Below are 17,984 nucleotides of genomic sequence, written 5' to 3'. Positions count from 1 at the left end.
GGGCAGGTATTGAGATTTCATTACCAGTAGTACTAATCCACATTTTCAATTTCAATATTTACCTCATTGCTACTTTTTTTTAACAAAAGAGCAGTCATAAATAATTAAATATGGGACTGTAAAAGACTGGCTGTGAGCTTCCCCTATTAAAACAATTTTATCCTCATTTTCCTACAAAAGATGTTTTTCTATAAGTGTTTGTGTGTTATAATTTAAGAGCTGTAAGTCCTTTTAAGCTATTATTTAGGTTAAGTGCTGAACTGTGGATCATCCCGAGGTATCTATTTTTTGAAGGAAATAAGGTTAAGCAAACAACAAAAGAAATTAAAGCTTGAATCATTTAATAAATAAATTAATTCTTAAAATTAAATATGTTACACATATCACAAAAATTAAACCAGAACTCTGACACAAAAGAAAACTACATACATTTCTAATGATCACAGAAGCTGAGCTTTGCTCCCAATTAATACTACAAATAAAGTAAATCAACATCTACACAACTAGGTGAATTATTACGAAAAAAAAAATTATAAAAATAAAATGAGATAATTTGAGATTTCTATTGGTTCCAAACATTGTGAGATTTTGAGGTAGCAAAGTTAAGCTTTATACTGGTTTAAGTAATTTTACTAAATTAATCCAAAATATTATTCTGCTTTGTCATCTTTAAACAAATGTTTCTTGGCTAATGTGTATGCTAAGCCCAACGTCAGTGCAGACACAACTGTGCCTTGAGCCGCCACTCGAAGTTGCATTAGGAACACACTTGTGCTCATTTCACCTTTTGTCTTGAATTTATATGCCCCAAATCCACAAACACCGATGAGACCAATAATACCTGGAATACAAAATTAATTTCAATTTCTGTGTAAAAACTAATCCATATTCCTAACAGTAATAGATTTTAGTACTTTATCTTTGCAAGAATAATCTGCGCAGAATACAATTTTAGGTGTAGCAGGATGCTAGAGAGAGCATTGCGCATCTCGCCGATGACCTTGGACCGACTAGATATTAGAAAAGAACTACACAATTATTTTGAAACCTGTATGATATGGAATGTTATGTAAATTAAAGATTATAACAAAAATATAGAGAAAAATTGAGAACCTCCTGCTGTTTGAAGATGATTACCGACAATTTTTAATGAATATAGAGCTACTCTAAATACTCTTCTAAACAAGAAATTCTTAAAAAGAGGCTGAAAATAAAAAAAAACAATATCTTACCAATTATCATAAAAGGTGAATCTTTAGATTTCCTGGCTAACCTGTCAGCTTGAGATTCATCGCGGTAGTCAAATATAGGTTGGGAATTTGCCATTTCTGATGAATAAAATCCTTAAAAAAGTACCATTCCCAAATTAGAAAAAATATAACAAGTGTAAATTAGCACTTTCACTTTATAACATAATAATAGTTACCTTTATATTTATAAGATTTATCCTATTGGGCTACCAATTAATAAATTATATAATAATTTAAAATGTTGTTACATTGCATCACTCCTAACCTGCCTAACCTTGAAAAATTTTTCCCATGTTAGTAAGTCATTGTCACTGTAACACTGACAGGAGACTTTGTTACTTTTCAGTGATTTAGGCAAAGGTATTAAGGTCATTCATACTAGAAAATCAAATTTACTAACAAAACTTGATTTAACTAAAAACCGTCTTTTATCGTGATAAAATGTCAATAAAACTTGCTCTAGATTAATATAAATTTTTAATTACCACATTTTTTTAAAAATCACCCACATTACAAATAATTTAGGTAGTCATCATTAAAATTAGGTATTTTATATACTCTTTGATTAGGTATTCATTAATAAAAAAGTAAAACATCTGTAGATGATATATAAAAACGATAAAAAAACAACATCGATTATATTTGCTTCGGTAGGCACATTTAAACATATTTACAAAATGTGTATAAAAATTATGTATATTATGATTTACACTTTATATAACGATTTCTATTTAATTGGTAGGTACATATGATATAATATGCGTTTTATTATTTACTTTGTTGATCAGATCGGGATTGAGATAGACCGTACTTTAATGTAGGTTAAATAATACATTTAAATTTTCAAGTAAATAGCAAATTGTTACTAAGATAGCAATTACTCACACCATGTATGAAGCAGTTTAAATTTTGGTCCCATTTTGGATTTTAAATGTTTTGTTTTAACACCATGACACAAAGTGGTGTTAAGCAGTGCATCACTATTATGTAGTATACCATCATATTTCTTAATGAATGTATACATAATGAACATTATATTTATATATGTATTAAGTTTAGCGTTAGACCTAAGTGGTAAAGTTTGTTAACGATTAACCACACTAAGAATAATATCGTCGGATTTCAGCCAAAATACATTCATATGTCGATTCATCTATTATAATAAACCTTTTAGCTCGTCTGCTGAAGTAAAAAATATCTCCAGTGTATATATCAAACCAAAGTGCATGGATGTGTAAATCATGCTTCTCTAATCGTTTCTTCAACATGCCGTATGAAGCAACATTTTGTAACTGTTGTAGAGTATTGACCTTAAAATAAAGAAATAAACATTGGCATTAGTATTTGTAAATTACAGAAGTCTTAACATTTACATTTTAATACTTTAACAGAATTCCTTTTTTAAAATGTTAAATACGACAATATGTCTAACCTGTGATAGTTTATCTTCAATACAAAATTTATTTTCTGGGTCAATATAGGCAACGAATTTTCGTTGTGGAGTTTCAGCTGTGAATAACATCGGCTTCGCAAAGTCACCATTCATTTGTAGAAATTTATTGAGGCTGGTTTTGCCGTGTGTACATAGCCATGACTTGAGGGGAGATATCCTTCGCTGTTCCTGTGATTTACATAGTAATAAAAGTTAATATTGTGATGCTATTAAAAATGTATTTTAGATACCAAAATTTCAAAGAAAAAACTTCGAGTATTATATTTCTTATGTAATCTTTGAGATTGAAAAATAATGCGGAAAAATCGTAAATTTAAATTAAATTAAATAAAGAGCGAACAGAGTTATTCTTGGTTATATTGCAGTACCAATCATCGTCAGAAGTCTTATATCCGCAGAGGTGCCTGGGTTTGGTCAATTAAACAGTTTTAATCCTCATTTAAAATAGGCATTGAGCGTCGGAAAATAAGCACTTTAAAAAAATAATTTAATTACGCCTACAGTAATACTACAACAATTACGACGATAAAAATGTCTTGGTTTTTAATTATTTACATTAAAATTTCTTACTAACAATATTAGATTCTTCTTTACTTTTAAGTTTATATAAAAGATTCATTGCTTTGCAGTCACTATGCCCGCAAACTATAACATGCCTTATATCATTTACGATGCAGCTTAGCTCTAATCCTGCTGGTTCACAGCTTGTCATTTCATCTACAAAATGTTCAGAATGCGGAATAAGATTTCCAGCATTTCGCACTGTAAGAAATAAATCAAAATAAATTCTATGCTATTTCTTTTAGTTACTTGTATATGTTCGGCAATTCTACAGTTAACTTGGTCTTCGTTCAAAGATCATGATTAAGAGACTCTAAATGCCTATTTTTAATATTTCGATAAATGTTTATTTCAAAGGAAAGATGTATAAATATTCTTTAATTAAAAATATTGAAAATTATATTAATTAATCAAAAACAACACACCTACAAACATGTCGCCGACACTGGTTTCGGTAAATCTTGTGGGAATCATTCTGCTGTCCATGCATGTGTAAAAAATTGCTTTAGGCTAAAGTGTAAATAAAACATTTAAATAAAAAAAAACAATTCTTATAAAACAGTATACCTATATTTTTCACAATTTTTTAGATATACAAATAAAAGGTAATCATAATATCAGGGACGTTTTTATCTCATCTGTAACGGTGGCTGTAAGACACGTAATGTCAGAGTCTGTGCGTTGAACTTTTAATTTTAAATATTTAACTGTCATTGTTGCCCAATAAATGAAAAAGTATGAATGTTGGATTATATTATTCTAATACAGAATTAGATTTCTTTCTTTTGTAGGCATTATTATCGCATAGGAAAAAAGTCTGGACCGTTTTAAATACTACATTGGCCAAAGTTCATAAAATATCAATGCAAATATAAAGTACACATATTACACCAAAAACAAGGTTAGTGATTTACGTACCACTGGATTATCTCGTACTTCTTGAAATTGTTTTACCATGCTCGCTCTGTCAAGCACTCGGTATCTCATAATACCTCGCAATATTCTTTCCATTGTTATAATGTGCCTGATCTAATACATTGAACACAACTACTAACTTATTTACGAATGAAAACAAGCAATGCATTAACCTGCGTTTGACACTTGTGACCTTCACCAGTTGTGCTTATCGAAATAGTCGTAAGATTGGTTTTACTAATAGGAATACGGCCTTTACCCTGTGCATGTGAGTGTGGTTAAGGTTTCTAAACAATATATCAAAGTAGATTTTTAATTTTAATGTAAATAAATGCATTATTGTAAGTGATAATATCATTTATCAGTCATGTAATGTAGCTGTGTCCCTGTTATTTGTATGTTTCATTTCAGATGAATATTGAAAATCCTATTGGAGATGGAACTAAGAACGAGAATTCAGTTCCATTTTCACCTAATCACAGATTTTTGGAGCCAGAGAAAGCTGTCAAAACAATTACTGATATGACAATATGGGAGAAGTCTGAAGCGTATATGGAGTACACTGGCTTTATTGCCACATTAAATGAAGCAATTAAAGGGAAACCACTCTCTGTTGATTGTAAGGTTTCACCAAATTTATTAAAAATTATGGACATGTTGAGTAAGATTGATAAATTGATAGACAATTGTCCCCCAGTTGAACAACCCCAAAGATTTGGCAATACTGCATTTAGAGAATGGCTCACACAAGTGAAGAGCAACACAACAATATATCTTCAAGAAGCTCTAGATCAAAACCTTCATCTGACCATACCAGAAATTAAAGCATATCTTGAGGAGAGCTTTGGGAATGCCACTCGCATAGATTATGGAACTGGACATGAAATGTCATTTATAATGTTTCTATGCTGTCTTTACAAAATAGGTTGTCTCGTTGCAGAAGATAATGTTGCAACTGTGTTTATGTTATTCAATAAATATCTTAATATAGCAAGGAAACTGCAGAAAACATATAGAATGGAGCCAGCGGGAAGCCATGGTGTTTGGAGTCTAGATGATTACCAGTTTGTGCCTTTCATTTGGGGTAGTTCACAACTTGTTGACCAGCCAAGAATATATCCACCGGCTAAGTTCTTAGAAGATGAAATTGTAGATAAATTTTCGGATGAATACATGTTCTTGTCATGCATTAAGTATATTAAAGAAGTGAAAACGGGTCCGTTTGCGGAGCATTCTAACCAGTTGTGGAGCATTAGTGCTGTAGGTTCATGGTCGAAAATAAACCAAGGCCTCATTAAAATGTATAAGAAAGAAGTTCTGTCTAAATTTCCCGTAATTCAACATGTATTGTTTGGATCACTTCTTCCAATACGTAGATTTCAAATGCATCACTAGATGGCATTCGAAGTTGTAATCTAACATTTCAATTATATTTTAAAATAGTCATGTGTCTTATAAACCAGTATTAAGTTTGAAGAAAATATTTAATTGAATAAAAATACTTTTAGATGTGATATTAACATATTTAATAAATTATTGTTGGACGTTATTTATATTGAATTGTTATTTTCAAAATTTGTGTAACATAAAAAAGAAATTAGATGCTTCATATGCAGTAACTAGAGTAGTTAATCATTTAAAGTTTGTTTAAATAGTGCTATTTCTCTTTATATACTCTTTAGAATTTTTTTAAGAGGTTTAAGCTCAGGAGTGAGTTAAATATTTGCACACAATTTTCCTTGTGTTCCTCTGCTCTGCTAGTTGGAAATAGTCTATAATTTTTATTTTGTTTGACTCTTCCATACATAGAGTTGAAAAGTTACAAGCTTTCTTCTTCCCTGTTATTGTAATGCAGTAATATAATTTTATTTCAAAACTTGTTTTTTTTATATATGTTAGATTGCCCTCAAGAAAAGTAATAATTTTTATTTTGTACTAAATCTAAAATACGTGTTTCAATTATGTTAAACCATAAATAAGTTTTTATATTAAAAAATAAATATAAAAATTATTGTATGACTTCGGAGTTGTGAAAATCATAATTTATATAGTTATAAACTTAAAATTTTCTACTACCATCACAGATGTTTTGAAAATAAATATTTATCACAATAATTATATTAGAAATCATGATGGCCATATTACTTATTATAATAAATACTTTACAAATTGAAATATTACATTTTTGAGGTTATTTAATATTCTAACACACTGGCAGCAATAAAACAGCTTTTCAATACGGTTTTATCAATTCAAGAAAATTAAATTACATATTGTATAACACACGTGTATCAAATGTCGAAATTACATTTTTTAAATTTCAATTTAAGGCACCCATCATGTTTTTGTATCAGGTAACACTATTAATTGCTAGTATCATGAAATACTTTATCTAATGAATAAATTACATAATAATCACAACTTAAAACCATAATTTAGTACTAATGCTCATTAGGCGTTGCTATGCTGGGTACGTTCCCAGTAATGGCGTTAGGTCTAGGCTTATTGAAGTGATTGTTGTAAAGTGTGTATGCCATGCCCACAGTAATGGCGCCAACGGCGATGCCTTGCGAGATAACACGGAACTGCATCAGATAAACGCTGGTACTCATCTTGCCGCGGTTTCTAAACGAATAGACGCCATATCCAACTGCCGACGCTAATCCAGCCAAACCTGAGAAATTAAAAAAGTTAAGATGTTAGAAGACCGCACAATGTATATAGTAGATACAAAATAATAAAATAAAAGAATTAAATTATTTGCCTTACGTCACGTTTAGTACCTAATTAGGCAAAATATCGGAATGAATCCTGTAAGCTGTATTGAAATATCAAGATTTGTTTGCGGAAAGTTTGTCACTGGCCGGCTGGCGCGTAATAGAGAAGTTGCTTGGGGTACACAATTACAGATGCTTGAGTAGTTATGAATAAAATATTTGTTTTTTTTTTCAACATTCATGCATCTACGCAAACATGCACGTGGTGTTTATATTTTTCCTTATATTTTGCGTGGCATATCTATAAATTACATAATAAGGGGAAGACTATTTTATGAGCAATTGCAATAGCGTTGCAACGCGTCATATTGTTGCATACTATGTTGAGGAAAATGAATCACGTGCTTGAAACATAAGCTCTGTAAAATCCGATCTGCCAATAAACTGGGATGCCAATGAATGAAAACGTATCGACGTTATTTTATTATCAGCGTTTAAGTGATATCATCGTTATCAACAATATTTAGATTTTGGACGACGAAACAATGTAATTATTGATATTTTTGTATCCAATTTTTCCTATGTTTTATAAATTAGATAGGGAGAAGTTACGGGTATTAGTTTCGTATTATATCTTCCACGGCGCAACCAACATAAACGATTGCGTCATAATTACAAAGATTTGGAATCCGCTTTGAATTGTCTTTAAGAATATAGTTATCAGTTTTTATTACACAATCTGCTTCCCGATTATTAAAAAACCGAAGTGAATGGCAAGTAGTTAAGCATTGAAATTGTACCGATGTACTTCAAAATTTCTGATATAAAATAGATATGAAGAATAGAAATTTACGTAAAAATAAGTAGTTTTAAGGGAATTACTTACCAAAAACCATAAAAGGAGATTCTTTTGATTTACGGGAAAGTCTTTCAGCGTGTGTTTCCTCATGATAATCGAAGATCGGTTTTTGTTGTGCCATTTTCTGTGAGATAAAAAATGATGTAAAATATATTACTATTTAAAGGTAATTATGATATAAATACTGTTAAATATTTTAGGCCCCAAATAATTATTTTATTAAAACTAAAAAAACATAATGAGTCTTTAGTTGACTAAATTAAATAACTTCAAATACAATTTTACTATTGTAGCAGTTCGTAACACTGATTTTCAAACTAAAACTATGAAAGTAATAACGATTTATAAAATTAAGTTATTAAAATATTAACACTCACTTTATTACGAAGATCAAGGACACAATTACACACTCGTCTGTCACTAACCGACAAAAACGAAATCTTTATCAATTTGTCGATCTGATATCAACTTAAATGTAAAAATATGAAACGTGTTTCGTCAATGAAACGTAAAACGAGACTAACGCAAAAGTACTAAAGTCTGACTAAACTCGTTCGTGGAAATACCCGATCGCACTTCTTGTAAACCTCTGTATCGTATAGTTTGTATTATACATACCTTTGTTGATATACGTAAGGGCTAGTTTCCACTACTAATTTACATAACACTGATTATGGTCGTCCAATGCTGCGAATTAGTAGGGCTTGGAAAGTAAGGCGTATAGAGTGAGCGATGTATGTCGTAAAATTAATACAATAGGTTCATTGAATTTGTTTTATTATATTTCATGTTATCTATTGTCTTCATTGTTATCCTCCGAGCACAGCCTAAACGTGGTCCTTTATTGAGTTACCAAGAAAAAAATAAGTAATTGGCTTCCTTTTGTTATTTTAGTATTCAGCTATTCATAGCATTTTAATTTTTATATAACGGTATAGCGTATCAAGTTCGAAACTAACAGTTTCAATTCTATTGATAAAATTTTAACTGCATCAAAATTTAATTTTAAAAATTATTTGCAAAATGTTCTGTTGTGTACATACCTACATTAAAGATTTGTTACCTACTCGTGGTAATATATACAACGTATGTATCATGTATGTAACATAAGACTTTTTGCAATGTTAAACAAACGTGAACTCACTATTCACGTTACTACGCTTAATAAACCCTTTGTTATACAACTAGCTGTATTACAAGTTTATCTCTTTAGGTAACATTTTGATTGCTGACCTTCAAAAGTAGATTTAAAAAGCGTGAAAAGACGTTCATTTAAAGGATAAATCGTTGTAAATCTTGATAATGGTGTCTTGTCTTGTCACACTTGGCTTATCACCGTGATAAAATTATTATTGAAAACTAACATTGGTGATACGCTACGTGGACGGAAGTAAAGAAATTATTCAGTGAATGACGCTAATAACTAATATAACTAGTGTAGGTAGTGAACATCGATGACGTAGGTAGAGATATAGTTATGAAATTATGCATCATATCGTCATAGCATACAAACCTAGTATAGTTCTTGCATAACCTAAATGTATCTACAGAACAGTTATATGGATCTCGCAGAAATTTGGCATAGATGTACAACACAGTCTGGAAGAACATATGGCTTTTAATTCAGTTTTTTTTAATTCCACTCGGAAGGAGTCGCGGGCGACAGCTGGGTTTCATTAAACATTACTTACGTCACCGTCTGTAATAAGATTTATTTAAGGAGTTTCAAAGCCAAAACAATGTTATTAAATAACGCGTTGGTACTTGTGAAATCAAACATTGCGAAAGGTAACCTTCTTTGGACAAGTTCTGAATTATAAATTCCAATGACATGGAGTAATATATACTTTCTATTAGTATTTCTAAGTTTTTAAAAATACGAAATGTCATGGTTTGGGAAATTTAAAACAATAGAAAAAAAACAAATTTTGCGTTATCAAAATAAATTATATTTAGAACATAAATAACGGTAAAATTTACATTATATTTTCAATATTTGGGTGATATGTTAACATTGTCAGACAACTGGTAACAAAAATTAAAAGAAAGCTACAAGATTCAATTTTGAACCAAAACAAAATTATTGGCTAGTACAAAATTACGATGGCGATTGTTTATATTTTGGAATGTGATTTTAGGTACACTTTTTTAAAACAAATTCAATTGCAATAAAAATATAACAATAATATTTATACTGTAATAAATAGAAATAGATAATTAATTGATAAGATTTTTTAAATTATTGTTCATGAGTAAAACCACAAACCAAAATTAATCACAGATATTCTACGACTATATTTTTATAAGACATTGAATATAAAGCCAAAAGTTGTTACTTTTATTAAAAAAACATGGTTCGCTAAATCCTCATGGAATATGCTTTATTACGAATCTGTACAGCATTTTACAGAATTTCATATCTCTATAACTATTATTTTTAATTTATTCTCAGCGCGGCTGCTTTTATAGGGTCTGTATCCACTGATGCGTACACGCTGTTATGTAAAATGAAAGCTGAACCTGTAGTCGCGCGGCCCGCCGTTTAGAGGAAATGGGCATTAATATTGTGCAAATAGTAAATATTTTATCTTAGTTACATCATAAATATATCACTTATGTTTAGAGAATTAGTCACTTTAACTTTCATACGACTGAAATAAGATTGCATTTATCCATAATGAAGTTGTTAGCTGCTCGTATTATAATAAGTTTTATTATTAGAATCGTTGTCTTAATATCTGAAATTATTTAGTTCACCAATAGCTAATAGTACGATAGTTATTTTAAGCACCGTTAAAGATTTGAGAAAATACCCACATAACTATTTGAATATGTACGATGATAAAATCTTGTCTATTATTATTAAAATTTTTACAAGGTTGCAATTAAATGTTGGTATTTTTAGTGTAAAAATTTAAATTAAGTTTGTAACGAGTTGTTTTTTTCTATGTAATTGAAATATTTATTTTACAACGTAATAATTAAGAAGAAAAACTATTAACTTAGGCTTAATAAGCTTATAATTTTTTAAAACGATAAATAATATTTTTGTTGATAACATTTTTTAGATATTTCGAGAATAACAAATCATTTTTATTTAAATAAGGCAACCCTAAAAAACTTTTTGTAAGTTAACATTAGCATAATTTGTTTACAAAGTTTAGATTTTAAATTGGAATAAATTGTTTAGTTGAATTTTATAGAAATGAGAAATTATATTCACACACGTCACTCCCTGACAATGACATTTATTGTCTATGGATTTTTTAAGGAAAGTTTCGGTATTAATCAATGACAAAACATCTGTTTTTCATTAGTCTATGATAAATGTCTTATAAAGATAAAAGTGTCTAGAAATGTTTGTTATAATTTCTTATTTCTATGGAATTCGACTGTAGATAAAAATGCAACCTCTAACTATACAGGTTTCGTATGAGTATCTTGCTTCGGCAAGAGATCCTCCGCACCTAGCACTAGGGAACTGGCAAATGTGCTCAATTCAATGTCCATGCCTCATTGGTACTGACTGGGAGCACTCGATGACACCTTCTCTAGTTTCTCAAAGTGTTTCCTTGCGTTACGAATGTTGATGAGCGTTGCCTCTGATGGTATCTTTGGGTCAGACATCTCTACCATTACATATGTATTGCTGGTGAAGCCGTCGATGAAAGCTGCAAAAACGCTGTTCCGTACCTGTTAAAAATGTTTTTCGCATTTTATTGTATTAAAAAAATTCGGAGTAGTATTTTAGTTGCGATAACTTTTTATAGATTTTATCTTAGTTTAATTCTGATAGAGTTTTAACTTTGATATGGGATGCACAGAAAGAGAATATTGCCCCTTCTTATGCCACTCGGCGTCCATCAAATCCACTTCCCTTAAAAGTAAAGCATGAGAAAGGAACGAAAGGGGACTCATCAGACTGTACGCAGAATGACTTCCGCTTGACACCTGTCTTCTGTGTGGTCGTGGTATTGCAGCAGGAGAGTTAGCCCATTAGTGTGATAGATATTGTTGCTGTCTCCCACTGTTAGACCTCCAATATACAAACCTCCATGCTCTGGAACTGCGCGGCGAGCTTGGAGCAGGAGAGCTTAAACTGCTTCACAATGTTGGAGACCTTCTCGAAGCGGTGCGCGTCGCGGTGTTGCCGCCGCTGGCAGTGCGACACCACCAGGAACGTCGCGCGCTCAAACAGCAGCACCTTGCGTCATTACACCAATATAGGAGTCAAATGTGTACTTTTATAATAACATTTTAGGTATCGATAACGTAACAGTCTACTTATAAGGTGCTAGAGGTTAAATCAACATTTCTCTTTTCTTATATATATCTATTTTCTTATATATGTCTATTTGTTGTAAATAATTAATTTGGCTTAAATTATGTTACTTACTTCGTCTGCATCAACAATAGCAGCAAATTGCTTCAAAGATGATTCTAATGCTTTTACATTAGGTATTAGCTTGTACACAATGCTGGACCACGCTCTGAAACCAATACAATAAAATCTTGAAGTAGACTTTAACAAAGATAGAAGAAAAGCATAAAATTAGTTTTTAAATTGTTAAAATTACTAAGTTGACATATTATTTACATAATATAATATTACGAGAGTCATTTGAATATAATTTAATTGCTATGCAATAAAATTTGCAACTTGATATGTAGAGTTCAAAGTACATTGGTTACTGAGTAATGTAAACATAACAATATCACTCACTGTACATTATCTAGAAATATTTATAACTATCTAAGTATATGTTCATTGAACATATATAGTATATATAGGGCTACCACAATTAAATCTTATTTATACTATACTAGCTGTTGCCTGCGACACCATCCGAGCATAATTAGAAAAACTTAATTTGTAGCCTATTTGTTTTTCTAGACTGTGTTCTACATCTAAGACAAATTTTGGCAATATGCACCAATTCTGGAGATATCTTCAAACAATCAGCCATCCATCCATCTAAACATTCCCATTTATAATATTAGTAATTAATAATATTTTAAATGGTTTTCAGCTTATATAAACCAATTAAGAATTAATCAACAGTAACATACTTGTATAAAGTTTCATCCCATATACTAGTTCTGAAACATGTGCATTCAAGTGGTTTTGAAAGACCTTTTAAATCTTCTTCCCTTTCTTTAAATATTTCTTCTCTTCTTTCTTCTGCTACAAGATCCATTTTGTGTACAAGACAGAATATTCTCGCTTCTGGAGAGTTCTACAAAACAAAAACAACCAATAAAAGTATTAACACATTACATTCTACTACAATCATTTACTATGAATGTCAATTCAGCAAGTGACGGAAACAATATTGAGGATGTTTTTTATGTTGAACATTTAAAAAGCTGATATCTTTTTGAAAGCCTATTTACCTGTAAAATAGCTTCCAAGCATGATTGGTAATAATGCATGTCCTTCTCCATTTCTCTACTCTCCACATCAAATACATAAATGAGAACTTCAACATTCCGGAAAATATTGTCTCGCTGAGATGCAAAATAGTTTTCCATAAATGCCTCCTGTCCTCCGCAATCCCATAAGTTAAGCACTAAATTGCCAAGAAATCTGACATGTGAGTGTTCAACATCAACTGAAATACATAAGATACAAATTAATTATATTTTACTTAATATCAAAGTATAATTAAGGAATTATAACATTCTTTACATAGTTTCAAGCTACTACAGTTCAATATTACAATGTATAGTGTTTAATTTTAACTCCACTTAAAAGATTATTATTCACAACATTACTTACTTGTGGCACCCAATCGTCTAGTGTCCCTGGCTATGTAGTTGGCAAAAATTATGGATCTCATGCTCGTTTTCCCCGAGCCACTCTTCCCCATTAACAGTACCTGAAACAGTTTTATCAAGTTTGTTTTTATTTTGGTCAAATGGTTTATTATTTAATGTGATAATTGTCAGTTTGATAATACCTTTTTCTTCATAGTAGTAATGGTGTTGGCTAAGGTTCAAACAATAAAGGAAACTCAAACTTTGTTGATTTCAATTAAACGCAGTTTTAACTCTTTACTTCTTTACTTTTACCAATATGATTTTTTTCCTTTTATTTATCTGTAATTCAGAATATTTATATACGTATAAAGCAATATGAGTAGGCGTAGCGAAGTGTAAAATTCCTATTTCCTAATCACTTCAAGAACAACGACAAATATCCAATTCCAATATAGTAGGGTATCAAAGACACAGAAGTGACACAATAACAGACCAAGTCAATGTCACAATCAAGTCACAATGAAAGACATACTTAATTTTGAAGATTGTAAATAAATTCACTATGTTAATTAAAGGTAGATAAATCAAGGGCTTTAGAAAAATATTTTAAAACAATTTTTTAGCTATTATTTACTTGCTTCCGACCTAATTAGATCGATTAAAAAAAAGGATAATGATGACTGTAAAAGTGAGAAGTTTTAAAATGATATACACCCTGTTTCTTTATCGTTATATACTTCGTAAGTTTTCATTTTTTTGTTTTGGTTTCAAACTTTAAACCAAATATTTCAAGTATTTAATAGTAATTAGTTGTACATTGCAATCCACTTCACATTTTAACTTTGCATAGAATGGAAACTTTTCTTATTTACACTGATTTGTCATCAAATGTCAGTGTCAGGTACACAAGTGATTATCAAATGTCATTGGAAGTTGAAGGAAGCGTGTGGATTTTTCCTAATAATTGCATTACCGTTAGAACTATGTTTTCATATACTAATTGCATTTAATCGATCGATCGATCACAAAGATGGCCAGGCACCGCAATATAAGGAATAGGAGAGACTCTGACGATTATGATTACGACGACGTTTATGGACATTCAGTTGAAGAAGACAGCTGTTTGTCACCAAGCGATACATCACAGTGGATATATGATCGGTCTCGGAACCATCATGCAATTTCAAGTTTCTTAGATAGCCACGATGATATTCAAGAAGAGGTAGAGGAAGATACGGCAGAGCAAACAGGGCCAGCACAAGAACGACGCGAGTCTACAGATATTCGAAATCTAGCCCTTACGGACGATGAAGAGGCAAAGCTATTATCGTGTTTAGATGAACTGCGAGATATATTAGGTGATACTGTATCCGAAAATGTGCTAATTCAAACAGTGCTCAATAACAAATTTGACTTTGCCAAGGCTTTAGATGAAATCTTAAACAGAAATAAAAACAAAGACAAAGAAACTGAAAAAGTTATATCAAAGCCTCCGCCTGTCGTATTAATCGAATCAGCTAAACCAGTTATCACAAATGTTGATAAAACTCCTAAGGTGATTGCAATAAATGTAGAGCCAAAAGTTGGAATTATAAAAGGTTTTAAGGTTGAACAAGATGGGGGCCCTGGAAGTCGACCCCAAACGCCCAGGGACCAGTCCCCTGCCACCGAAAGGATAAATCAAATACCTAGCAAAGTAAAAGAAAAAATAGACCCTAATAAACAATATTCTACTGAAAGGGGCTCAGAGAAAGATCATTTGTACATAGTTGTAATTGGACATGTAGATGCAGGAAAATCAACACTTATGGGACGACTGCTTTGCGAATTAGGAGAAGTAAGTCAAAGAACTTTACATAAATATGAACAGGAGAGTAAAAAGATTGGTAAGCAAAGTTTCATGTACGCTTGGGTTTTGGACGAAACTGGAGAAGAAAGAGTGCGAGGTATCACAATGGATGTGGGGAGAGCACAGTTTGAAACAAAGTCAAAGAAGGTCATTATTCTGGATGCACCCGGGCATGCTGATTTCATACCTAACATGATAACTGGGGCAGGACAAGCAGATGTTGCTCTTTTGGTAGTTGATGCCACAAGAGGAGAGTTTGAATCCGGATTTGAACTCGGAGGACAAACAAGAGAGCATGCTTTGTTAGTTAGGTCTTTAGGTATTAGTCAGCTTACCGTTGCAGTTAACAAACTTGACACAACCAATTGGTCAGAGGAAAGATTTAATGAAATACTCAAGAAATTAAAGTTATTCTTAAAACAAGCTGGATTCAAGGAATCTGATGTCACATTTGTACCTTGCTCTGGTTTGACTGGTGAAAATCTCGTAAAACCTCCAACAGAGTTGGTGCTATGCAAATGGTACAAAGGACCTTGCCTTTTAGATGTTATCGATCAATGCCATGTTCCAGTCAGGCCAGTTGCAAAGCCATTACGAATTACAATAAATGATATATTCAAAGGTACCGGAACAGGATTTTGTGTTGCTGGTCGTATTGAAAATGGAGTTTTAAATAAAGGTGATAAAGTACTTGTTTGTCCTATCAAAGAAATTGCTGAAGTTAAAGGTATAAGTATCAATGACTTGTCTAGTAATGTTGCATTTGCGGGAGATCAAGTTAGTGTCACTCTGTCAGGAGTTGATATACAGAATGTTGCAGTTGGTTTTGTACTGAGTGATCCTGTACAGCAAGTACCAGTCAGCTCAAGATTTGAAGCGAGATTGGTAGTGTTTAATGTTAGAGTACCTATAACAAAAGGTTACCCTGTTCTGATACACCACCAATCATTGGTAGAATCTGCTAATATTGTAAAATTAAAAGCATTATTAAATAAGAGTACTGGTGAAGTATTGAAAAAGAAACCTCGTTGTTTAGGAAATAATTCAGTAGCTGTTGTTGATATCGAGGTATGCAGGCCGATTTGCATTGAGAGGTACAAAGATGTTAAAGAACTAGGACGGGTGATGCTGAGAGTTGCGGGAGTCACAATTGCAGCAGGACTCATCACAGATATTTACAACACCTGATCTTTTTTCCAGCCATAGAATATCGGAGCTATGTCATAATTTATATTTTCAATATATAGGAAATGTTTATATATAGGCGACATAAAAATGATAACTTTATTATTATTCATTGCCCAAAGTTGCTGAACATTTTGTACAAGAAGTAATGTGCTTTATACAAAAAAAATGTGTATATTAAAATATATTATTTATATATTCAAATAAATGTTGCTGTAGTTGTAATGTTTGTTTAATTTTCTCTTATTTTAAAATAATGGTTTTTAGGTCTTAATATGACACTTGTTTTTTCATAGATCATAACTAACAATTTTTGATTATTATTTTCATTGCCTTAATATAAAATAAATAAACGACACTGCTGCTCTGAAAGTTAAGTTAGCGCCATCTCTTGGCTGCTTTTTAAATCTTTTGTTTTGTACTTAAACCTAAAAGACCCGAAAAAACGAAAGTTTGTTTTAGAAATGTAAAAAAGTGTAACGACCCATTAAGTAAACCAGGAATTAATTTTTAAACTAGAAGGTATACTGAAAAATAAACTATTTAAGAAAAACTTATTGTTGAATAAGTTAAACCAGTTGAAGGGGAAAGTATTGGAAATCGCAAGCAGTAGGAATATTATCAGGAAATTAAATTTTAACTGTGCAATCCAATCGGTGGCTGCACGGACTAAATGGGACTTCAGACTTAGATTAAAAATAAATAGGTCATCGCACAAATTTGCTATAAATATTCAGTTTATTTTTATCCGATGGAATTTAATTATAATAAAAAAGTTATTTCTTTAAGTATCTTGCTTTTATTATTTAGTATTTTATAATATGTCTTCAAAGTAGATATTTGCAATTAATCGCGGTTGCGTCAGTTCCTGGGATGTAAAATTGCTTCCATCGTGTGATACACGAAGCGGAAAATTTATTCTTCCACACGAATTTCCCTTACATAAGCCTTGCCAAATTGCTTCGATACATTATTAAAGGAAATGGATATTCGTAATTTATACAAGAAGAATGATGTCTTTGTTGGGAATTAAGAAATTCTTTAGCAGGTATCTGAAAACGTTATACGTAATTAGTAAGACTTGTTATCAATTTCATAGTTTTTAATTTTATATTTTCAATTATTCTAAGTGAATTTAGTTCGTGGTGGTTTAATTTTTAATTATGATTAAAAACAAAGAATCAAATGATGTTCCAATTATAATAGTTCAACAGTTTGGAAAGCTGCCGATTGTGAAAAATGAATAGCTCTATCGAATGTTTAAATCAGTGATGGCACAAGGGTCATTAATTAAAATATTCGATCGCGTTCAAGTTTATAGGTTAACTGTGAATAAGGTTTTCGCCTACATTGCACTGGGTTTTAGTCCAATTTTAATAAAATTAAGAAAATGATTTTTACATATTGTTGTTGTTAATTTTGTGATTCCTTCGAC

The 17,984-nt window shown here is 31.2% G+C and overlaps 6 protein-coding genes across 9 annotated transcripts; 2 read left to right on the top strand and 4 right to left on the bottom strand.

Annotated features, from left to right (window-relative positions):
- Window positions 1-324: 324 nt before the first annotated feature.
- On the bottom strand, window positions 325-1,518 carry LOC106117046 (HIG1 domain family member 1C). The gene is given in 3 exon segments (NM_001312517.1): window positions 325-841; window positions 1,233-1,343; window positions 1,427-1,518. Coding segments are annotated over 2 exon segments (285 nt in total). The 5' UTR covers window positions 1,327-1,343; window positions 1,427-1,518; the 3' UTR covers window positions 325-650.
- A 365-nt stretch (window positions 1,519-1,883) lies between these two features.
- CAHbeta (carbonic anhydrase beta) lies at window positions 1,884-4,301 on the bottom strand. Its single transcript, XM_013311029.1, has 5 exons — window positions 4,183-4,301; window positions 3,690-3,774; window positions 3,278-3,465; window positions 2,683-2,871; window positions 1,884-2,560 (listed from the first exon to the last, which is right to left on the bottom strand). The coding sequence occupies exons 1-5, from the start codon at window positions 4,273-4,275 to the stop codon at window positions 2,351-2,353; spliced, it is 765 nt and encodes a 254-aa protein (XP_013166483.1). The 5' UTR covers window positions 4,276-4,301; the 3' UTR covers window positions 1,884-2,350.
- Window positions 3,891-6,108, top strand: LOC106116961 (serine/threonine-protein phosphatase 2A activator). 3 transcript variants are annotated; one of them, XM_013311021.1, is made up of 2 exons: window positions 3,891-4,165; window positions 4,591-6,108. In XM_013311021.1, the coding sequence occupies exon 2, from the start codon at window positions 4,591-4,593 to the stop codon at window positions 5,572-5,574; it is 984 nt and encodes a 327-aa protein (XP_013166475.1). In that variant the 5' UTR covers window positions 3,891-4,165; the 3' UTR covers window positions 5,575-6,108. The 3 variants fall into 3 exon arrangements, with proteins under 3 accessions (XP_013166475.1, XP_013166476.1, XP_013166478.1); XM_013311022.1 differs by lacking the exon at window positions 3,891-4,165 and adding an exon at window positions 4,363-4,447; XM_013311024.1 differs by lacking the exon at window positions 3,891-4,165 and adding an exon at window positions 4,428-4,520.
- A 260-nt stretch (window positions 6,109-6,368) lies between these two features.
- LOC106116971 (HIG1 domain family member 1A, mitochondrial) lies at window positions 6,369-8,469 on the bottom strand. Of its 2 annotated transcripts, none has more exons than XM_013311036.1 (3): window positions 8,374-8,469; window positions 7,783-7,879; window positions 6,369-6,853 (listed from the first exon to the last, which is right to left on the bottom strand). In XM_013311036.1, exons 2-3 carry the CDS (start codon window positions 7,874-7,876, stop codon window positions 6,621-6,623), a joined length of 327 nt encoding a protein of 108 aa, XP_013166490.1. In that variant the 5' UTR covers window positions 7,877-7,879; window positions 8,374-8,469; the 3' UTR covers window positions 6,369-6,620. The 2 variants fall into 2 exon arrangements, with proteins under 2 accessions (XP_013166490.1, XP_013166488.1); XM_013311034.1 differs by lacking the exon at window positions 8,374-8,469 and adding an exon at window positions 8,133-8,312 and having other exon boundaries at window positions 6,370-6,853.
- Window positions 8,470-10,945: 2,476 nt separating this feature from the next.
- Window positions 10,946-13,998, bottom strand: RagA-B (Ras-related GTP binding A/B). The gene is made up of 7 exons (XM_013311025.1): window positions 13,716-13,998; window positions 13,535-13,634; window positions 13,150-13,367; window positions 12,826-12,992; window positions 12,152-12,245; window positions 11,807-11,959; window positions 10,946-11,448 (listed from the first exon to the last, which is right to left on the bottom strand). Exons 1-7 carry the CDS (start codon window positions 13,725-13,727, stop codon window positions 11,269-11,271), a joined length of 924 nt encoding a protein of 307 aa, XP_013166479.1. The 5' UTR covers window positions 13,728-13,998; the 3' UTR covers window positions 10,946-11,268.
- A 416-nt stretch (window positions 13,999-14,414) lies between these two features.
- HBS1 (translation elongation factor EF-1alpha (GTPase) HBS1) lies at window positions 14,415-16,768 on the top strand. The gene has a single exon (XM_013311015.1). It carries the CDS (start codon window positions 14,546-14,548, stop codon window positions 16,550-16,552), a length of 2,007 nt encoding a protein of 668 aa, XP_013166469.1. The 5' UTR covers window positions 14,415-14,545; the 3' UTR covers window positions 16,553-16,768.
- Window positions 16,769-17,984: the final 1,216 nt, after the last annotated feature.

This window comes from Papilio xuthus, unplaced genomic scaffold, assembly GCF_000836235.2.
Source record: "Papilio xuthus unplaced genomic scaffold, Pxut_1.1 DF827680.1, whole genome shotgun sequence".
NCBI lineage: Eukaryota > Metazoa > Arthropoda > Insecta > Lepidoptera > Papilionidae > Papilio > Papilio xuthus.
The sequence above is the reverse complement of the archived record's forward strand: the minus strand, read 5'-3'. Positions and strand labels throughout refer to the sequence as shown.